Genomic DNA, 15,838 nt, shown 5'->3' with positions numbered 1-15,838 from the left:
ACACGAATACACGTTTGGTCTGACATCTTACCATTAGGTACATCCAAAAATAAAAATAAAAAACTACCTGGAGCACAATGAAACATCGATCACAATGGTAGTAATTTTATTGACAACAAAACATTACGTCGTCTCTCAGCGCAAGCGAGGCGCGACGGCAACGCGACCATCGCGTCTCCGCCTGCGGCCGTCGCGCTCCTCTGAACGCCGCGGAATAACTATACCAATACATTTTACTCTTTGAACTATACGCAGAACGGATACAACAATCGATATAATTATGTGTCAGCTCCATTACACTACGGGGTAGCTATGTACGCCAGCGCATAATATGTGACAAGTCGTCGACTCGAAGGGACTATAATATGATTTCAACAACAAACAATAAAGTTTTGCACAACAATATCCGATCAATCTATTAATATATATCTACACTCAGTACAGCGACTACACACTACAGAGTATTATGATTCCACATCAGCCCCATCTATGTATATACAATGGAAGTTTAATATAAGCGATGCCGACTGGAATATCATCAACAGCAATTAACAGAAACGGATTTATATTACACTATAAATTGGTAACTTTGTTGAATTTGTGCTCGAGATACAAACGACACTACCGCACCTCTGGGGGCGGCGCCGACTGCCGGCGATACAAACAGGTACAGACAGTAACAAATGAGGCGGCGAGTACGAAAGCTAAGCGTGAGTGTAGCCTTGCTGCCTTACAGCTGAGCGTATCCAGAGTAGGTACGCGGCGTGCGCGGTACGCAGTCCGCTACAGGAATACGCTTCCGGAGCATGGCGAGCATACGAGTAGCAGTGCTAGCACACACGTGTTGGTAGGTAGGTATATGTAACATAGGTACAGCTTGTAAGTAAAACGTTTACTTTACATCTCTTCAGCTTCGCTGTGCAACATAAGTGTAATAAGTTAACATAATTGGACCTTTATTTCTAATATATTTTCATCTCAAGTTTAAATAGGTTTATCTACTGCAATATATGAATATAATATAGAGGAAGCGTATGCGTACGCTCAGTCCGCAGTGCGCAACGCGACAGTCGTGTCGCTCTAGGACTCGTACCTACCTACGTGGCGGAGTTCTAATAGTTAACGCGCACTCTAACAACATTCTGATTAGGCGTTAAATTACATAATTATATAATATAATAATGATATCATATAGGTGTAGTGTAAGCTCACACGCGAGCCGCGCCCGCGCCGTGTGCGCGACGTGCGCGGTGGGATGGTCGTTACTTCGCTAATGTTCATTACAATACATTACAGGTAAATTTATTATTTATATACACATTTTTTGTCTACTCTCTAAATTTATCTGTAATATTTACGTGGATTCAGATAAGAGTAACACCGCTAACGGCAATTTATACTTCATTCGCATGCGAGTGCGCAGACTCGTCACGCCGCTGCCGCTGCCGCTGCCGCTGCCGCTGCCGCTGCCGCTGCCGCTGCCGCTGCCGCACGAGCGCGCGCTTGCTCTCTGTGATCAGCACTCCGGAGGTACATCAGGTTGCATTAACAATTTAGCGAACGCTGCCTTCTACTCTCTAAATGTAAACGTCGAGTAATTGGGTGCGTTTCTGCACTCATACGACGCGGTAGCGGGTGACTGCGAGTACACGACGTCATTGCAGTGGACGAGCGCGTTCGCTCGCAGACTCGCACAATTGTACACTTCTCTAAAATAAATATACGTAGGTATCTATACAAATATAAATATCTTCATAAATATGTGTGTTTATCATTTAGTTATAAATAGATGCTGAGATATTAAGTAGATAGGTACATTCCTGTCTTAAAAATACTTAGAAGGCTAGCCAAATCGTCGTTCAGGAGACGAAATAGTCGCGGTGGGTTTTGGCATGCTCTAGTCGGAGTCGGAGTCGGAGGAGGGCGGCGCGGGCGCGGGCGCGGCGGCGGGCGCGGGCGCGGGCGCGGGCTCCCTGCCGGCGGCGAGCGCGTAGGCGGGCGCGGCGCCGCCGCTGGTGCGCTCGATGCCCACGCTGTACTCGTGGCGCGCCAGGTAGCGCACGCACTTCTCGGGCGGCTCGCCGTCGTGCTGCTGCAGCGACACGGAGCGCACCACGGTGTGGGACACCTGCGTGGCCGGCATGGTGAACTCCACGTGCGCCAGGCGCGCCAGCTCCTGCGGCACCTGGTCGTACGACGTGAGCGCCATGCGGCACACCAGGTTGTGCGTCGTGTACGCGCCTGCGCACAAGCGGCCCGAGTCACATACATGTTCGTACTATACACTGGACACTTGAACTGACGACACCGAGAGAGTCGCAGGGATTCGCCAGATGATATATAGCTATATTTAAATTAGCTTCCATCTATAAGGATGATTTTGATTGGAGGCGCCTGAGGAACTCATTATATATTTTACAAAGATCATGTACCTAAGGCTAAACATGTTTATTTTAAATAAAATGTGACGAGTTCGTTACGCGCGTCAGTCAGTCAGAAAAAAAATCAGTAAAATAATGTAAACATATTAGTTGCAGTGGCGCCCAAATTCGTAATAGCCAATCGAAAAAAAACGAAAATTTTACTGATTGCATTTTTGGCATCAGTATCGATCACTTATCACCCCCGCATAGTTATTTAGGAAATATATTTCATACTAGCGGACGCCCGCGACTTCGTCCGCGTGAAAGTCGTTGTAAACTTTCAACTACCCCTACCCTAACCTACCTCTACCCTACCCTACCCTACCCTACCCCTACCCTACTCATTAAGGCTGCACTTCTTTATTTATTCCTCCCACTGCTAGTCGCGTCGAGCGCGGCAACCGTTACACAAAAATAATCCAGCATGAATTAGTATTCACGCGCGATGGCTTAGCGTATTTCGTGTATAACTTTGGTGTTTCTTTACCGATTTTTATGATTCTTTTTTTATTGAATAGGTAATAATGTTAACTTTCTTATTACGTTTGACTGATGAGTGTTATAAACATAAGAGTACACAAATATAATTAGAAAGCTCCGAACTGCTAAGCTATCGGGAGTTAAACGTGTTATTGTGAGTCAACCATAAAAGATAGACATATATATGCTGTTGTGTTTTTATAGATAATTTTAAGGAGAACATTTCCGTCATACATGATTTCTATGTAGCTTTAACCATTAAGGCTGTACACGCGACGGAATCTTAAAAAATTGAGTAACTTCTCCCGTTTTCTCAACATTTCTCTTCACTGCTCTGCTCCTATAGATGGTAGCGTAATGAAAAGTATACTATAACCTGCCCAGGAGTATGTTGAATAATTGTACCAAGTTTCGTTAAAATCCGTCCAGTAGTTTTTGTTTCTATAAAGAACATACAGACAGACAGACAGACAGACAGACAGACAGACAAAAATTTTACTGATTGCATTTTTGGCATTAGTATCGATCACTAATCACCCCCTGATAGTTATTTTGGAAATATATTTCATGTACAGAATTGACCTCTCTACAGATTTATTATAAGTATAGATATAGAATTGACCTCTCTACAGATTCATTATAAGTATAGAAGAAGAAGATTGCTGTATTATACGAAATGACCATTTAGAAGTGAATCAAGTAGCCTGTGCGTGCGTTCACCTTGGCCCTCCTTGGGCAGGCGCGGCATGCGCCACACGATGGCGCGGTGCTGGTGCTCGTACTTGGCCTGGCCCGACGTCACCTCGATGAGCGACTCCTGCAGCGTGTCCACGGCGCCCAGGAAGCGCTCGATGCCCTTCACCTTGCCGGTGCGTCTGCGGGCACCGAGCGGTCAGACACAGTGAGCGCTGAGCACAGCCGCCATGTGCAATGTTTTGTGTGATTGAGCATAAATAATAAACCTATATGTTGAGTTCCCCCATCCTAATCGTCTTATAGAGGATAAAAGAAAATTCATAACATACTGACAGTATTGAAAAGATGGAATAATAAAATGTGGATGTGTTACAGCCGCGCATCGCCCGACGCCGTCCCGACCGTTGTCGCCGCTGCCGCCCCCGTCTCACCTGTGCGCCGACTTAACGGAGCCGTAGCGGAAGTGCTTCTCGACGCGGAAGAGGTAGATCCAGCACTCGGGGATGGGGAAGCGGATGGCCACGTCCTCGCACGGCACCTGCCCCAGCGCGCGCGACGCGAACCCCGGCACCAGCACGTCCGCGCGCAGCTCCACCTGCGCCGACATTCTGTTAGCGTGCTCGGGTGGACACTGATACGTGAGCCGGCGGAAAGATGATGAGAAGTGGCTGTCATTAGAGGTCTGGTGATGAAGACGAAGGACAGTAAGGGAACTCCTCAACGGTTCACAGTGGCTACCTTGTGTTTGGGCTTGATAAATTTGAACTTTCCACCTAGATGGGTTATGTACTGCATTAGGGGTCTGGTGATGAGGACGAAGGGCAATTAAAGGAACTCCTCTTCCGTTATAATACATTTCACATTTTTCTGGATAGAAAGAAAGAAAAAACATTTATTTAAAAAACTATGCCATACACCACAATGCCTAAGTAAACACTGTTGTAGTGTCTGATGTATCGACCACCTGAACAATTGAAGATCAACACTTAAGTAATTGAAGCATCAAAAACCACTCTGTCATGTTGTGTGTCAACAATTCATTGATCGATTCATATTTCATGTGTATAAACTATAAACTGGGAATGAAAAGGTAATTTAAGTATGCTTACACTAAAAATGGAAAAATTAAAATTTTAATAAAAAGAATTCAAACGACTTCCAAAACTAAAACGAACCTACCTACTCAAAATAATGTCGGACGTGCTACCTTCTGGTCAGTTTGAAGGTGGTACCAATCCGGTGTTGTGTGTGGCCATAGAGAATGTTTGGATAAAAAACGTCTTCGTACCTACATCTATGACTACAAGGTTGTTCCCAAATATTTCTAAGGAACGATAGGTTAGGTTCATCGTTCGTCGTTCTTCGTTCTTCGGCGGGCGCCCGCGGAGCCGCATCAGCTCCATGCGGTACACTACCTGCACTCAGCTCACCTTGTTGCCTGCGACGCACCACGCCGCCTTCAGCTGCAGCGGCAGCTCGCGGTTCTTCGGCGGGCGCACGCGGAACCGCATCAGCTCGATGTAGCACGCGTCAGGTGGCTTGAACCTGGCGGGCAACGATACGACTTTTGAATTACTGATTGAGACTGAGAGCCCTTTCAGTTAGTAATTAGTCAGGACGACAACTACTGTATTACTAATTATTTAAATGTTCATTTCGCACAGACGCAGCGTGCGTTGAGTCTGCGCGAAATGATGAATTCCCGCGCGTCAGATGTTTCGCCGAATTGAATATACGATCGGCGGCGGTACTATAAGAGAAGCGAAGGTTTGTGATCGTGACCACTCCGACGTCTCCAGTATTAAACCGCCGGACCTGACGGAACTCGGTACGCGCGGGTGAACAGGAGGTCAGTACTTAATGATCTGTTCGTCGTCGAAGGCCTGCGGCTGCACGCAGGCGTGGAACTCGGGCTCTTCGACGCGGATCCACTCCTCCGTGGCGACGGGGATGATGTCGTGGCGCCCCACCACCTCGCGCCCCTGCCGCCGCAGGTCGTTCACCCCGAGCTCGATGTCCGGCATGCCTGCGGAGCGGACACTCGCTGTACTGCTGTGTAGTGTCTACTGCTTCCATCGTTACTATTGTTGCTGAATACATATAAACCTAGATACACCGGTCGGTCAATGCCGACCGAGAATGGTGGTTTTTCACGTATCCGTATACGACCGTTTGGTGGTAGATGAAGGGCGGGACACCCGACTCTAAGAAATATTAGCAATTTATATTATTTCAAAAACAGGTTTCTAAATTGAAAAATGGTATTTTCCTACACACTTCCATTATTATTTCAAGAGCTACTAAATGACATTCCACACTGTGGAGTAGAAGAGTAAAAAAAACATCCCCACTTAACACTTTACATTTAAAAAAATATAGTTTTAAAATTTTAATTTTATAACTTTATCGGCGTATCTTACTTACACACCGTTCCTGGTGCTAACAACTTCTGAGCCAAACCGCGGACGGACAGACGCCGGGAAATAAACGGGTTCCTAGTTGACTGGCACCTTTCAAATTTTCAATATACCTGCTTGTCTTTTTATTACACTTTCCATGTTGTTTTTGTAATTTTCAATTCAATGTGAATTCTTTTGTTTGAAGTGATAGGAACAAACAATAGGTAACATACCTAACATTACGTTTCTGAAAAGATTGCACTAATATTTTACATCTTTGGAATTCCAATTACATAAACATGTTTTTAAGCTGGTAACACTTTGCTTAGTAAGTTTTTTTCCATGTGACCGATAAAAGTAGGTACAAAAAAATGTTAAATCATGAAAAAGTAATGAGTCCCGTTATTTGGAAAAACTCACTTTGTAGAAGAAAAAGTAAAGTTTCACTAGCTGAAATTCATAAATAATAATTACCAAGTATAAAATCAACGTTTAAGCAATTTTTTAGCACATACATAGTACATAGTACGACTAAATTGCACTGACGGTAGTGATTTTTGCATTTTGCAACAAATAAAAAACTTTAAACATTTTATTGCCAGTCTACAAGCTACGGACCACAGTATCCATGCTAATATTATAAGGTAAAATTTGTTTGTGTTTGTGAGGTTGCATTTTTCGTCAGCCACGGTAACGGTAAATGTTGTCCCCTTAATCCCACGAGAAGGAAAAGTCGGCTAGTAAACTACGTCATTTGTAATACAAAGCTGTCGTTGGGGTTGCAAGTGACCTGCTCGTGTCGCGAGCCACTCACCGCTCAGGAAGCCGAGGAAGAAGACCCGCACGCGCGCGATCTGCTTGAGCACCGAGCCCTCCGCGTCCTGCTCCACGTACAGCTCGTCCACCGCCGTGATCTGCACCTCCTCCATCTTGTAGGCGAGCGCGCGGTCGCGGTGCGCCGCCAGCCGGAACAGCGCCTCCTCCACGCAGCACGAGAACTGCTTCATGTCCTCGTAGTTCAGCGAGCCGATCTTGAAGAGCTGCGACACCTGCCCGCACCAACGGTCGGTGGGTTAGGTCGCTGCACGCCGTGCTCGTGCGCGCACCGCCGGCGCAGCGCGCACTCACCTGCGGCGCGTGCTCCACGGGCAGGCCCAGCTTGCGCAGGTCGCTGCCGAACTCCTTGACGCCCTGGTAGTCGCCCTGGATGGCGTAGGCTGCGAACTGCGACAGCTTGTTGGTGATGCGCTCCGCCTTCGTCACCTGGCCCGGCCTGCGGCGCAAAGGTAAGGTGGGACAATTTATTACATAATAAAACTTTCTAAAAAAATATATATTTATATATACGGTCAAATTGAGAAACCTCCTCCTTTTTTTGAAGTCGGGTAAAAAGCAGCAACTACAGTCTGCTTATTAATTACGTAAAATTCTGACATTTCTATTTCCGGTTCAATTTGTCAGTCAATATTACATAGTGTTGTACAGAACTTCAGAGTACATAGTTACATATTATAAGATACACGCGAAAACATAACCCTTCTTGCAGTCGGGTAAACAAACGTCAACCACTTTTTAACCTTTCAGGTAGGTACTTACCCTTAAGACTTTTGAAAAATCTTGAATTAGGTACATTATTTTTAACTTAACTTCAAAGTATTTTTTTAACAGTAACAATTTTAACATAAGTACAGATTATCATGACCTACCTCTATCCTATTCTACTCCCAGCCTACACCTACCCTACCCTACTCCCACCCTACAAATACCCTACCTCTTCCCAGCCCTACCTCTACCTTATAAAGCCTATAGCACTCAGGGATAGTGTAGCTTCCCAATAGTGAAAGATATTTTTCAAATCGTTTCAATAGTTCCGGAGTCTACTCATCTATATCTATACTTCTATACTCTATACTATTACTATTACTATAATATATTATATATAATATTATAAAGAGGTAAAGTTTGTAAGTTTGTAAGTTTGTCACATTTTTTAAATGGGGTAATCTTCGGAACTACTGGTCCGATTTTAAAAATTCTTTCACCAGTAGAATGCTACATTATCGGAGAGTGCTATAGGCTATATTTTATACTGGTATCATATATATTAGCCGAGTTAACACAGTTTTTGTCATACAGGTCGGACCGAAAATCCTCTTAAGCAGACTTATTTGCATGCGCTGCCTTAACCATTGTGTAAAATTGAAATTAATGTATGAAGGCTTTATGTATCTTTAAAAGTTCTACAAAAAAGTCCATGACACCATATATCTATCTTCTATATATTAGCAGATATAGTACCTTTTGTGTTTTAAAAATTAATAATTTTATATACTTAGGTTTGCGTCATTATTTATGCTACTTAACTTAAATCCTTATCAAAATAAATTATTTAATAATCACAAGGATATTATGGAGATAAGATTTGCCCTTTATAGTATGTTAATTAGTTAAATAGTTTCGGAGATAATACAAAATTTCTAAAAGACGCAGAAATTCCGCTACATGACGCCCCGCGCTTTCAATTACGTAGTTCCCGTTCCCGTGTGAATATGGGGATCAAACATAGCCTATGACACTTGCAAATAACGTAGCTTACAACTGGTAAAAGAATTTTTTAAATCGGTCCAGTAGATCCAGAGATTACCCCTCTTTAGTTTCTTGGGAAATAGCCCTTTGGTCATCGCACCACGCTCAAAGGGCAGGACCGATTTTGCTAAAGGTAGGGGAAGGGTAGGGGTAAGGTAGGGAAGGTGTAGGGTACGAGTAGGTTAGGGTAGGGTAGGGGTGTGTAGGGGTAGGGTAGAGGTAGGGGTACGATAGGGAAGGGGAAGGGTAGGATAGAGTTAGGGCAGGGAAGGTGTAGGGTACGAGTAGGGTAGGGTACGGGTAGGGTAGAGTACGGGTAGGGTACGGGTAAGGTAGGGGTAGGGTAAGGGTAGGGTAGAGGTAAGGAAGGGGTAGGGTAGGGTTAGGGTTAGCGGTAGGGTAACGGAAAAGTAGGGGCACAGTAGGGTTGGGTAGGTTAGGTAGGCAGTAGGGTAAGGTAGGGGTAGGGAAGATGTGTACATAAGTAAAAGCGAAAGCGAAAGCATGACCGCTATCACACTAATATTTTAAAGACGAAAGTTTGTGTGTGTGTGTATGTTTGTTCCTCCTTTACGCTGCGGCTGCTAAAGCGATTTGGATGAAATTTGGAATGGAAATAGATTTTATTCTGGATTAACATATAGGCTACTTTTCATCCCGGAAAAATCCATGGTTTCCGAGGGATTCCTAAAAAAACTAATTTTACGCGGACGAAGTCGCGGGCGTCCGCTAGTTACATACAAACACACAAATAATCTATAAATAGAAATAAATCTTTCCTTTTTACAATATCAGTACAGACAACATATCATTACGCAGTACCTGACGCCAGGTCGCTCCTTGTAGAAGACGTACTGCAGCTTGACAGTGAAGATCTTGCCGAACTGGTCGAACTGCTGCGCGCCCACCTCGGACACGGAGTAGCACGCCTGCAGCGGCAGCTCCTGGAGGGGCTCCTTGTCGCTCGCGCTGTTCAGCAGCTGCACCACCGGGCTGTCGCCCTGCATCGCCAGACGCACGAATATCTTCTTCCAGAACCTGCGGACGACGTCGAGTCAGCGCGAGCCGGCCGCCGGGCGCCGAGCGCTCCGCGGCGGCGCATACCTCTGGCCGGTGATCTTCTTCTTGTTGGGCTGCCGCAGCTGCATCTCCCAGCCGGGCCCGCCGTACTTGACGCGCGGGAAGTCCTCCAGCGGCACCGACACGTCGTCGTCGAACAGCGGCGTGGGCGGCGTCTCGGCGCCGCTGCCGGCGCGCGCCCGGCCCTGCTCTGTGGAGGTAGAGGACGGCTCGGCGCCGCTCGCGTCGAAGGGGTTGACGCGCGCCGCGTCGGGCGGCGCCTGCGGCCGCGGCGGCGGCGCCAGCGCCGGCACGCTCTCCGCTCCGCTCGCGTCTGCCTCCTTGGGTCTGCGGCGAGATATCATGGATCAGTATCACAGTGAATCGTTTGCGAGACGCACACCAGAGTCACGACGCACCGAATGAACACGGAGAACGTGTCGTCCGCAGAGTCTCGCGAGTCCTGGTGCTCGAGGCGCGGCGTGGCGGCGGGCGGCGGGGGCGCGCCCATGCTCAGGAACGGGTCGAACGCTTCGGCCTCGAAGCCGGCGGGCCCGACGTCGTCGGCGCCGTTGTCGCCCCACGCGTCTGCAGCAGAAAGACTTGCGTCAGATCAAATCGATCTATGAGCTGTGTTAGCTTAAATTACCTAGACGATTACCTGTATACATTTGATTCGCTCCGGTGGAATCGAACTTAGCGGAGAAGGCGTCGAAGGCGTCCTGTGACTTAGGAAAAGGATCCTCGCCCATCGACTCGCTCGCGTCCCAGCCGACGTCGGGCGCCGACGCGGGCTGCGCGTGCGCTGCGAACGCGTCGTCGGCTCGCTCGTCTGCGCTGGCGCCGAACGCGTCCATGGGAGACCCGCTGACGTTGGACGGAGGCGCGGAAACGAAAACGTCGTTTACGGTGAAAGGAGTGTCGTCGACGTTCGGAGTCATGTGAACGTCCTCGGATTTGAGGACTTCTGCACCGAAAAGACTGTCATCTCTCATGTCGTCGCTTTCGAACGGATTTTTATCGGTCTCGTTGATTGGGTGAACTTGATATTCGGTAATATCGGCGAACGGGGACGCGTTCAACGAGGAAGGAATTTCTGCCGACGGCTCGGAGCAGTCCATCGGCACCTCCGCCTCCACGACGGGAGTCGACGTCGACGCGGCGAACGCTGCGTCGGGAGTGTCCGGCTCAGTGAAGGCGGGCGCGACCGAAGCGACCGGCTCAGTGAATAGCGAGCCAGCGGAGTCGGTCGTCGTAGACGTCAACGTTATGTCTGTCGGACGAGACTGCGGGACCTCGGACGACAGCTCCGGTATGTCGTCGCTCAGAAAATCTATTTGTTTCTCTTCTTTTTTCGGAACGGAATACAAACTCAAGATCGCTTCTTTGGTAGGTTTCACAACAGTCGGGACGGGAGCGTCGAAGAGGTTGATCTCGTCGGCGGCGGCCGGCGGCGCCTGCGCCGGGCGCGGCGGCGGCGCGGGGCGGGGCGGGCGCGCGGGCGGCGGCCGGGCGGGCTTGTTGCGGTTGAAGTCGGCGGCGGCGGGGGCGGCGGCGACGGCGGCGGCGGCGGGGGGCTCCTCGAACAGGTCGGGCTCGGGCGTGGGGCTGGGCGAATGGATGTCGCGTACCGAAACGGGACTCGGAGTGCGCGTCGGCGGGATACGATCTAACAAATCGGAACTCGTAAATTCCATTTGTCCTGTCACTGTTAAGATTAGATTTTGTGTTTCGGTAGGCAACGGGCGCATCGCCGGCCGTGACTCTCTGGTGTCGTCTTCGTTCGAATAGCTGCAGTCGACGATGGTGGAGACCAGCTCGAGTTCAGTCGGTTTCATAAGTCTTTCAGCTTCGACAGTTTGGTTTCCGAATACATCGATAGCGTCGATATCGGTAAACTGTTTGGCGCAGACGGCTGCGGGCTCGGCGCCCCCGAAGATGTCCGCGGGCACCGTGTCGCCGACTTGCGGTTCATAGGTGTCACCGAAATCTGAAAAGGGATTGCTGGCTGCGAACGGGTTATCTCCGGTTCCGACGTCAGAGGGTTCCGGATCGGACATCATGAAGGGATTCAGGATTTCAGTTGCCGACACTGGCGCCGTCATGTCATTCATACTTAAGAAAGGGTTGAAAGCCATTTTGATTTAGCTAATTTATACTAGTTCATAAATTCAGACTCGAGTAATTTAATTTCAGTTCGACCGGGATTAAGATCACTGGCAAACGAAGTATCGAATGGATCAAAATCTTCTTCTTTTGAGCTTTGAGTATCAGGCGGTTCTGGGGTGAGCGCTTTAATATGAAAAATATCGTCTGAAGTTTCTAATAAGTCAGGTTCGCCGTCAGGAGCAGTATCGTCGCAGGAGAATTCCTTTGCTAATAACTTCAATTCAGTTTTACTCGGTGCAATATTTGTAGCAAACGAAGTATCGAATGGATCGGACTCTACTTTGGCAGAGGCGTGCTTGGCAGGCGGGCCGATCGGTGTCAATACCTTAACCTCTATTTCGTTAGGTTTGCCGTGAAGCAAGTCACTCGCCTTTGAATTACTTATATTTTGAGCCGATTGAGGGAACTCTGAGTGTCGCCGCTTATTCCGAGGGTAAACGGTGTTTGTTGTCAAATCTTCCTCGGAGCGAGCTCTTGTTAGAACTTCTGGTACTTTATCAAAAGTCTCCGCTTCTTCGTCTAAATCTTCAGTTATGGAAACTTCCCTAGTATAATATGGTGTCAACGGTTTTCCTGATTTAAATTTACTATCTAACTCCGATGACTCTGCTCCATCAACATCGAAGACCACACTTTTACTTACAATAAGATTTTCAGGACGCGATGCTCTTCTTTCTGATTGTATAGGTTCATCAGCTCTAGGATCAAAGTCAGGATCACTGGGCACTCGAAATATAGACGTGGAGGGTGCACTTCCAATCAGTTCTTGTTCTAACAACTTTAACTCTACTTTTCCAGGTGCTACGATTTTATCAACAATTGTTGTGTCAAATGGATCTACTTCCCCGTTATTGATATCTACAGGATCCAAAGGTGAATCTCCCAACTGAGATAAATCAGTAGTACTTCCTCCTAAAAGGTCCCTTGTAGTTACACTTTCTTCTGGGTCTAAGGTATCATCAGAAGTAATAGACTCTCTTACACCCGAAGGATTTATCAAATGAATACGCACAGAAGATTTTCGCCTGTTATTTAAATGTATTTGAACTTCTTCCGCTCGAGGGTCAAAATCGTCGTCGTCTTCCAATATAACCGCTTCTTGTTTTATTTCTTTATGGTGGGTAGCTGGAATCACAGCATCAGCAAAACTTGTGTCGAAAGGGTCATCTTGATCAAGGTATGGATCTATTACATCTAATTGGTCTTCAACAATGCCTTCTGCAAAAACAGATTCGTTTTTATCGGCTTCAAATACTGACCAAGACTCTTGTAAAACTGGCTCAACTGCTATTTCTTTTTCTTCTAGTTTGATAACAGTGGATTTAACCTCTAGTGATTCTGCCGCTAATAGTGCAAATTCATCAATCTCAGTTTCAGCACTATTAGTTTCTGTTACTTCGATTGGTAAAACTGTTGTCTCTTCTAAGCTTTCCGCTTTCTTTTGCTGTATTAACGAAGTATGTAAAGAAACACTAAGGTCTATTGGAGTCGTAATGGGTACGTCAGTGTCAAGATCTAATATACTTTTTTCCACTGGCTCACTAACAGCGGATGTTGAAATTGGTAAAGGTTCCCCGTCAGTACTTTCTAATAATAAATCACCTGGTATAATCCTTTTTGGTCGTTTAGTAGTGATTTTAACATTATCTATACGACCAGTTAGTACTTCAACAGCAACGCCTATATCTAATGCTTTCTTACCCTTAATACTTTTCCCCTCTTGCCCCTTGATAAGAGCATCTACATGAGAGGTATCAAATATGTCATCGTCTTGAAACTCTTCCGGGGAATCTGGAACGTAGGCAAGCTTGACTTCACCTCGTTCAACGGCATCAACGTACGAAGTATCAAATATATCGTCTTGATCTTCTTCGTATTCCGACTCGTCGTCAGTGACTCCGTAATCGCTTTTATCTTCGTTCTCAGCTTCTGCTTTAGCGGCAAGAAGTTGAGGAAAGTCTGCTTCGGTAACTTCGACTACGGGTCGATGAAGTTCTTCCTTCGCAGGTTTAGCTTCTTTTGGAACTGATTTAACACGCTGAAAGAAGGACGTAGATTTTATACGATCAAGATCACCTTGAGTTTTTTTTAGTACAGTATCAACTCCGGTTGTCAAATCCTTAAATTTGGACCATTCTTCATTTTCTTTAGTCGATGCCTCTCCGTTATCAGGGTGTTGATGTTCTCTTCTGTATTTTTCGAGCTCTTCTTCAGTAAATAATTCGTCCTCTCCTTTTCGTTTTGATTTTTTGCCTTTTTTCTTCTTTTTAAGGCCTTTGGGTAACTTTAGCATTATATGACCTTCTCAGTAGATCTTTGTGTTGCTGTAAAAATAAAATTACTAAGTTATATTTACAGCTTACTTTTGAAATACAACAGTTAAAGGAATACTACTAAAAGTTTCGCATTGCAGCTTTAAATTGTCTTAAAATATTTTCTCAACAAGGTATATTAAAACCATTTTGTTGCAATAATTACTGTATTTGCAACAACATGGTTTCAACATAGCGATGACTCCATTTTTGGCATTTATCATTTGAAACCCAAACCGAAAGATTCATTACAATTTTGATGTTAACCGTACTTGCACTTCGTTGGGGTTCCAATAAAGTGAATACGAGAAGATGGCAAGGAGTAGGAAGGGCGACAGAGTCTCAGTCTCATGGTATCGATCGAACCGAGCGCCTAAACGTAGTCTGTGGCGGAGATTCGTGTGCATATGCGATGAAAAGTCGGCTCCGACCTCTGGAAGTGTCGCGGACGAGGAGGGACGAAAGGGCTCCAGACAATGAGTCGCCGGTGAGCGGAACGATCGGGAAGCGGCGCGGCGAGGGACGTACCGAGAGCACCGGCACCTAGGCCAGGGCTAGCGCGCTACGGGTCGGGCTGTACCTTCATCGCAACACGCGCCGACGACGACGGGCGGGCGGCGCTCGGGGCGCCTGGCTCGACACTGGCCCAACCGCGCCCGCTCCGCGCGGCCTGCGTGCGCCTATCGAGCGCCTGGCGCGCGCCTGCGCGCAGCCTCCTCGTCCCGCCGAGTACATGGCGGTGTGCTGAGGACCGACCGTCACAGTCGATACGCGCCGATTTCGTCGCTGCAGTAGTTCACCGTCGAGGTGAATCCATGTACCTATTTAAAAACATCATTCTACCTCATCTGAGCAGATGAGAATAGGCTGAGCGTGAACACAGCTAGCATTGTTTATAAAATATTTGGAATCATGTCACATCGCAACCTATTTTATACTAAGAAATTATCTAAATAAAAATGGATCTTCGAAATGTATGTACTTTCGAACGACCATTTTGCAAGCACCAATTTGGATGAGTCTTTATATAATGTAATCGTTACTGTTAGGACAAGGTTTGAGTAATATAAACAAGGTACTCGGGATTTCGTGAATGACCTTTCGCATTTATATTTTACTAGCGGACACCCGCGACTTCGTCCGCGTGAAACTCGATGTAAACTTTCAACTACGTCTACTCTATCCATACAATACCCCTATCCTACCCTAAACCCTACCCTACCCCTACCCTACCCCTACTCTACCCCTACCCTACACTATCCCTACCCTACCCCTACCTTACCCTACCCAACCCAACTCTACCCTATAGGGGTAGGGTAGGGAAGGGGTCCCTACCCTACCCCCTATACCATCCGTACCCCAATCTCACCCTAATCCTACCCCTACCCTACCACTTCCCTATCCTACCACTACCCTACCTCTACCCCACCCCTACCCTACCTCTACCCTACCTCTACCCTACCTCTACCCCTGTGTCATAGGCTATGTTTGATCCCCATATTCACACGGGAACGGGAACTACGTAAATGAAAGCGCGGGGCGTCATATAGCGAAATTTCTGCGTCTTTTAGAATTTTTGTATTATCTCCGAAACTATTTAAGTATAACATGTAAAGGGCAAATCTTATCTCCGTAATATCCTTGTGATTATTAAATAATTTATTTTGATAAGGATTAAAGCTTAGTAGTATAAATAATAACGTAAACCTAAGTA

The 15,838-nt window shown here is 46.8% G+C and overlaps 1 protein-coding gene across 1 annotated transcript; it reads right to left on the bottom strand.

Moving 5' to 3' along the window:
- Positions 1-89: 89 nt before the first annotated feature.
- Positions 90-14,902, bottom strand: LOC112051768 (protein stoned-B-like). Its single transcript, XM_052886356.1, has 13 exons — positions 14,705-14,902; positions 11,821-14,136; positions 10,305-11,758; positions 10,063-10,231; positions 9,689-9,991; positions 9,407-9,622; positions 7,127-7,271; positions 6,813-7,047; positions 5,457-5,625; positions 5,030-5,144; positions 4,031-4,194; positions 3,624-3,778; positions 90-2,241 (listed from the first exon to the last, which is right to left on the bottom strand). Exons 2-13 carry the CDS (start codon positions 14,103-14,105, stop codon positions 1,898-1,900), a joined length of 5,754 nt encoding a protein of 1,917 aa, XP_052742316.1. The 5' UTR covers positions 14,106-14,136; positions 14,705-14,902; the 3' UTR covers positions 90-1,897.
- Positions 14,903-15,838: the final 936 nt, after the last annotated feature.

Source organism: Bicyclus anynana, chromosome 16, assembly GCF_947172395.1.
Source record: "Bicyclus anynana chromosome 16, ilBicAnyn1.1, whole genome shotgun sequence".
Taxonomy (NCBI): Eukaryota; Metazoa; Arthropoda; class Insecta; order Lepidoptera; family Nymphalidae; genus Bicyclus; species Bicyclus anynana.
This window is presented reverse-complemented; position numbering and strand designations above follow the sequence as displayed.